We start from the raw sequence: 6,757 nt of genomic DNA, 5'->3' as shown, positions 1-6,757 counted from the left end.
CATCTGACCTATACATAGTAATTGCAGTGTTTCCAACACTCTAACCCCATATAGTTCCACAGAAAAATGCATTGCTGGGAAAGTCTGCCTGCTGCTATGCTTTTCCATACCCCCTTCCCTGCTCAGAAACAATGCTTACATACTAGCAATTCTGCACTCTTCAGGTGAGCCTGACCTCCCCAGCTCCCCCTGCAGAACCACCAGATAGTGTACTTGGTTCTAATATAATTAATTCCTGCATCTGAACATCACATTTCAAGTCATGCCTTGACAAGTTTATTTCTTAACAGGCTTTCATGTTTGACAACTTTTTAAAGTTGCTACACAAGAGTCTTTAGAAAGAAAAGCAGAAAAGCATAAAAGGATGTTTAAGCAAAGCTGTTCAAAACTACATGCTAGGTTTGAAATGATTAGGTTAACACCAAAATTGAAGTGAAGATCTGCACGTGTAAAGCTGGCCCAAAGTCCACATTTAAAAGAATTACAGCAAGCCAATCAACAGTTAAGGATGGAACGAACACCAGTATTGCTGAATTCACACTAAAAATGTTCACAAACCAGTTGAGACTCACAGAATCACTAAGGTTGGAAAAGACCTATAAGATCATCCAGTCCAACCATCAACCCAACACTACCGTACCCTCTAGACCACGTCCTCAAGCGCCACATCTACACATTCCTTGAACACCTCCAGGGATGGTGACTCCACCACTTCCCTGGGCAGCCTGTTCCAGTGCCTGACCACTCTTTCTTACACACACACCCCAGACAGCAAAGCAAACCTTCTTCAAAATTAGTATCTCCAGTAGTATTCTGAGAGAGATTTGAGCCCAGGAGGTACTGCTGGGATACAGGGCAGAGACAAACAGACAGTAACTAGAAGGTCTGTACCCTCGCTCTGCATCAGTCTTACTGATGGAAACATTCTGAATCTGCCAACAAGTCAGTCTCAATCACATAAACAACACAGAAGTGGATGGGTTTGGCCCTTTTTAGCTTGCCAAGGTTTTGATTCAATGCTGCAGCCATGCTAGAATAACACACAACTCCACACCAACTGAATTCCAAACGTGGTGGACAGATTCTCAAGATGTCAGGTGACTACAGCTGGAGACCCAGAGGTTTTTTTCACAGACTCCAGAGGGGGAACTTCTATTAAATTACAGCCCAGATGTACAGCAGCAAAGATCTATACAAATGCCAGAAATACAGATGTTCATACATCTCTAAGTATGAACAGAAATTTATTTGCACATGGGGCATTAAGATGACTGACTTAACTGGAGCCAAACTGCAGGAGCTGATGTCATTATCCTTCCACTGACATGAAATCCTTGGGAAATACCTACAGAGGGCAAGTGCTCATATGTATATGCTATGCAACTCTAGGGATACAAAGCTGAAAACAGTAATAGGAGTCCCTATACTACCACCTTACAAAACAAGGCCCAAGACTACAGAGGCAGGTAGAAGATCCTAATATTCAATTGCACAATCACTACAAAATACAGAAAAGTAGTTTTTACATTTTAAGGCCCAGCATAAAGGCTATGCTGCTGTACAGCTCCCCTCTGCCTCATCTCTAGGGTCATCAGGACCATTCCTGGCCAGGATTTCTATCCTTCAAAAAAAGACAGAAGCAAATATCAGATGATGTTAGTGGGGTTTTTTGGGGGAGGGGGGAGTTTGTGGGTGGTTTGGGGTTTGTGTTTTTTTTAAAGCAGGGTTTGTTTTTAAATAGGGATGAAAATCTGAACTCCCTATACCAAGCAGCCTAGAAGCTCACTTCCCTGTTCAGAAATGAAAGACACACAGAACTAAGTTTTATTGTACTTCTGCAGGAAAAGAAAACCACACAAAAAACCCCACCCTGACCCTTTGTCAGGAAAAGACAGCATTCTTGCCGCTGCAGCTCACAGTGGGAACAGAGTAAACTGGCACTCATCTGAGAAGTTGAAATATTTTAATTGTCTTCATATAAACTATTATTAACACACATTACACAAATATCTAGATATGAACAAAACTTTAAGGACCCCTGCTGTTCCTGCAAGGGTTAGCCTCTTTTCTCTTCCAGCCCACAAGAAAGCCAAACCAGAACCAAAACAGTAACTGAAGTTAATTAGTATTAGTTATTAATAAACAGCAATCCTCACATCTACATGGAGGAAAATCGTGAGAGGAGTTATGCCAAGCTCCATTTTAAGACCTTCACCAGAAAGTTTCTGAAGTGACACCAGGGCACGCTAGTGAAACTGCTTTACCTTACTCAGACAGGAAAGCTAAACCCTCACGTTAGAGCTGAGCTAACTTTCATGAACAGAAACACTCTTTGGCAAGGAAGTCCCGGTAGACTCATGATGATGATGCTGTTCACTATTACACAAGAGTGTAGTTGATTAATCATTTCCTGTACCACAATTTTCCATTCTTAAGACACTGCTGGATTAAGCTTCAGCAGTTGAAAATGACAAGGAACAAAGGCATTTTGCAAGTTCCCCTCTTTACGAAAGGAATGTACGAACTGTACCCTTTATTGTCCCCCTGCAAATAGGGCACTTTCTAAGGGACGGTGCACATTCTTTGCATACCACTAAGTGACCACACGGAATAAAAACTATAGAAACTTCTTTATCCATGCAAACTTTACATGTTCTTTCCTCTTGCAATCTTCTTAATTGTTCTTCCATAGGTAAACCTGGAAAAAAGTTAAATAGATATTTAGGAAGCCTGGATATATGTACATTCTGATCAGAATACAGCCCTGTTCTGTTTCATCCTTATTTCCCTATCTGTGTTCACTAAATATAGATGGCAGTGAGAAAGTAAGTACATTTTCCAGAGCTCAGAAAGCAGTATGCAAGGAACTGGTCTTTACTTTCCACTTCAGCGAGACAAACAGCTCAGGGACTGGAGGCCAACCGCAGTTCTAGAGGCGAACCAGTGTTTACATTTTGGCAGATGCTGTACTTCACATGCTTTGATATTAGAAGCACAGCGCACAGCCTGACTGGTGGAGTGAGCTATATTCAGGCTTGTATACTTGTCTGCAGTCTATTAACATATTAAACTACAGGACCAAGAACCAGAGCATATCCAACTCCCATGTCCAATGAGTTTTTATCTACCCAGCTGTTGGTCAAGCTAGATTTTAGGACACCTATAACCCCCTCTGGACAAGTAGTGATGATACCTGCTGCGAAGTTCTAACCTACTATTCATGTCCAGCCTTTGCCAAATGCCTGAATGAGAGCTTGTACCAGGATCAAGCCCAGCATGTGCTTGAATTGTTAGGCTCCATAAGGCTCTACCTCCTATGGTGCAAAAGCACGTGCAAAGAGCAGGATATAGTTTATAGCAGATAGACTTGCTTGCAAGTCTGCACATGCACTTAACTTTTACAGGTAAGTCCATCTTACCAGAGCAAAATTAGGTTTTATGCTTTACCCTCTCCCTATTTCTTAACCAAAAGTCGTTTGCTTTATGTTGTTAGCCATTTGTCCCACAGTACTCTTTAAAGTAAGAAGGTAAAGTTTAAGGTACCTGAAACATCTTCTGTGGGAACATACTTCATGTTCTTCTCCACTGAAATAGAAAAAAACCTAATCATTTGACTGTTCTATATTCAAACAGTATCTGATTCTTTATCTTCAGGTTACTATAACAGCACTGGTTAGAATTCCATAAACTTATATTCTTTAAAGACAGACATACCAAATAAATCTTTGTACAGTACAGGGTCACAATCTCGCAGGCAGTTTCTGAATATGCTGGCTGCTTCATTTCCTTTCACTAGAACCATATCTATCAGTTCTCTTGCTTGCAACGGTGTCTGCGTCTTTTGCTTAATAACATCATGCTCAAGTTCTGTTATCACTTTAGCTGATAGTAAACTCCCAAGGATGGGAAGTACGCATGTTAAACGCTGGAATAAAGCCATTCGATTCTTCCGGATTAAGGACAAATCATCTGGAACGCAAAGGGGATGTTTGTTAGGAATACACTACTCCAAGTTGCATTTCTGCTTACCAATAAATTGATACATTCTTTAACCTCTACTTGAAAGGTTCGCTTGCTACCCAAGCACTTGCAGTAAGTTTTAGTGGTATTCTCATACAGAGCAGACTTGGAAAGTTCTGAGCTGAAGCCTTTTCACCTCCTGCTCACATCTCTAGGGTAAATTATCTGAGGGGATCTTGGCTAACTTCACACTAGCAAGACGTAAGTTCTCTACAGAGTTTAAAAAAAAAAATCCCAAACTATCTCTGCCTAACACCAACACTAACTCACTGACAACCAACAGGTTCACTTCAGACCGTTGCAGTCAAGGTCATGTCCGAGATGTAAACTGAATCAAGCTTTTCTAAAGGGTGTCCAACAGAACTATGTGCAAGTAAAGCACAGACTAACAAAATAATCTCTCGAGTGTTGCTATCACAAACAGCAACAAAAAAATCATTTCCATAAAGATTTATTGGCTGAATCCATCTAAACTTTTTTGATAGAACATGCAAGTAGGAAAGAAGCAGTCAGAATTCAGTTTATAATTGAGAAGCTTCATTACTGTTTCAGAGAATCAGAAACAGAAGTACTGTTTTAGGCTTCAAAACAATAGGAAGTGTTAAAGACAAACACTTAAGCAGCTGACCTATGTGGTTGAGTCAGACACAGAGAAGCAGACCTTTGGCCATTTTATAGAATCTAAACTGGTAGAAGTTCACAGCCTCTTCTAAGAGGTGGATATGGTGGCTCACCAACTCAAGTAGCTTAAAGAGCAGGCAAATTATTAAAAAAAATTAGTAGAGTGTGTCAAGTATAGTATTTTGGTTCATTTTCTTAACAGCAATAAAAGGCTGTAAATTAAAAAAAAAGGCTCTATTCCTGATGAGAAAATATGGTGATTCTGAACCCTTAGGCACCTGTATGAACCATCCTCCTGAAAAGGAATGAGACAATTCCCAGACTGCTAGTTCCACACAGACACCCTGACAATGCTTTTACAAAAGCTGATCCAATAACAATTAAACTAAATCACTTTGCTAATAAAAGCAATTGTAAAACCTATACATAAGACACCACTTCTGCTTTCACTTTCACTTATGCCTTATGCATACCTGACGCCACTTCTTCAAACTGTCTTTCTTTCTCTTCCTCCCTCTTCTCATCCTCAGCAGTGAGCAGGTCGGAGACAAGATCATTAACAGTCTTGTAATTTTCTCCAGTCACCAAGATCTTACTCTGCACGGTTTGCTTTACCAGCCTTCTACTGAATCCCATCTCCAAGGCAGCTTTAACCACCGGCGTGTTCATCATGATCGCATCTTCTGAAGGACTCTCTCCAGGTTCAAAATGAATAACTAATCAATGGGAAAAAGCACCGTGTGTAACAGAAGAATAAAATACCTACACAACCCAGAAGTAGGACACATCAATGTTACCTACACACTTGCACAGACACATGAATACTGAGCATTAAAATGTTTCAGTGGTTAAACAGAGGGTTTTGGTTTTTTTGTTTGGTTGGTTTTTTTGAGTAACTTGTTTTTAAAATAGAAGCCAGTTACTTAGATTCAGTTGGACTGCATCCAGGATAAAACCCCAATTCATGTCAGGCCTCACTAAAATCTAGGATGGTCCAGAGAAACCACAGAGAATTCTATTGTGTCCTAGCAGTTATTTTATATACTTAGTCATTTCTAACTTCAGCCTTGAAAAATGTTGTGGGGGAGGGGAGAGCAGGGAAATCAAAGTTCAGAGTTTGTAGTACAAACAATTGCTCTGTTCCAGCTCTTGATCACTATTTTCCATTCACTTACTAAGCACCAGATATATGGGATTCTGACTCAGGGACTATGATAGCACAACTCACTCACCCTCTGGGAGCAGTTTATTTCCACCCTAACTACAGTCCAGTTCAGAAAGACTCCACGTTATCAGTTTCTCTACCCTCTCCTTGACCACTGCTGCTCAACTCCGAGCATCCACCTAGCTGTGTGTCTAAAACTGGAGCTGCATAACTGCATAGTCATGACACCCTCCGGCAACTGTTCCGCCAAATTCAACATCTTTGGTCAATTTAACAAAAACCAAATTGGTCTGTTTTGCTTAACCCAACCATGAAACTAAAAACCACAAAATACAGCAGATGCCAAGCATTCAAAACCAAAAATCTTATTATGAGCTGCTAGTATGAAAATAAAGAAAACTAAGGACAAGATCTCTTAAAGATGTTTCCTTGAAGTTTGTCCATGTATCAAAGCTACCTAACTTTGATCAGCCACCTTCATCGGGGCCCACCTTAAACGCCTCCATGCAAACGCACAGAGCATGGGGAATAAACAAGAGGAGCTGGAGGCATGTGCACAAGTGAGGGGCTGTGACCTCAGGGGCATCGTGGAAACGTGGTGGGATGGCTCCTATGACTGGAGTGTCAGAATGGAAGGATACAGGCTCTTCAGGAAGGACAGGCAGGAGAGACATGGAGGGGGGGGGGTGCGTTCTATGTCAGAGATCAGCTGGAGTGTGTGGAACTCCACCTGGGGATGGATGAGGAGCTGACCTAGAGCTTATGGGTCAGGATTAAAGGGAGGGCAGGGAGAGGGGACACAGTAGTAGGAGTTTGCTACAGGCCACCTGGCCAGGATGAGTGAGTGGATGAGGCCCTCTACAGAGAGATAGCAACAGCCTTGTATTCACAAACCCTGCTCCTCATGGGGTCTGTTGGAGTGACAACATGGTAGGGCACAAGCAAGCCAGG

At 41.5% G+C, this 6,757-nt stretch overlaps 1 protein-coding gene across 1 annotated transcript; it reads right to left on the bottom strand.

Moving 5' to 3' along the window:
• Window positions 1-2,421: 2,421 nt before the first annotated feature.
• On the bottom strand, window positions 2,422-5,357 carry LOC104516027 (inhibitor of apoptosis protein; the record flags this gene model as incomplete). Its single annotated transcript, XM_010160222.1, has 4 exons — window positions 2,422-2,698; window positions 3,544-3,585; window positions 3,715-3,969; window positions 5,115-5,357. Coding segments are annotated over 4 exons (734 nt in total), but the record flags the coding sequence as incomplete, so codon positions are not given.
• Between the last annotated feature and the right edge of the window lie 1,400 nt (window positions 5,358-6,757).

Source organism: Eurypyga helias, unplaced genomic scaffold (assembly GCF_000690775.1).
Source record: "Eurypyga helias isolate BGI_N326 unplaced genomic scaffold, ASM69077v1 scaffold12611, whole genome shotgun sequence".
Lineage (NCBI taxonomy): Eukaryota > Metazoa > Chordata > Aves > Eurypygiformes > Eurypygidae > Eurypyga > Eurypyga helias.
The sequence above is the reverse complement of the archived record's forward strand: the minus strand, read 5'-3'. Positions and strand labels throughout refer to the sequence as shown.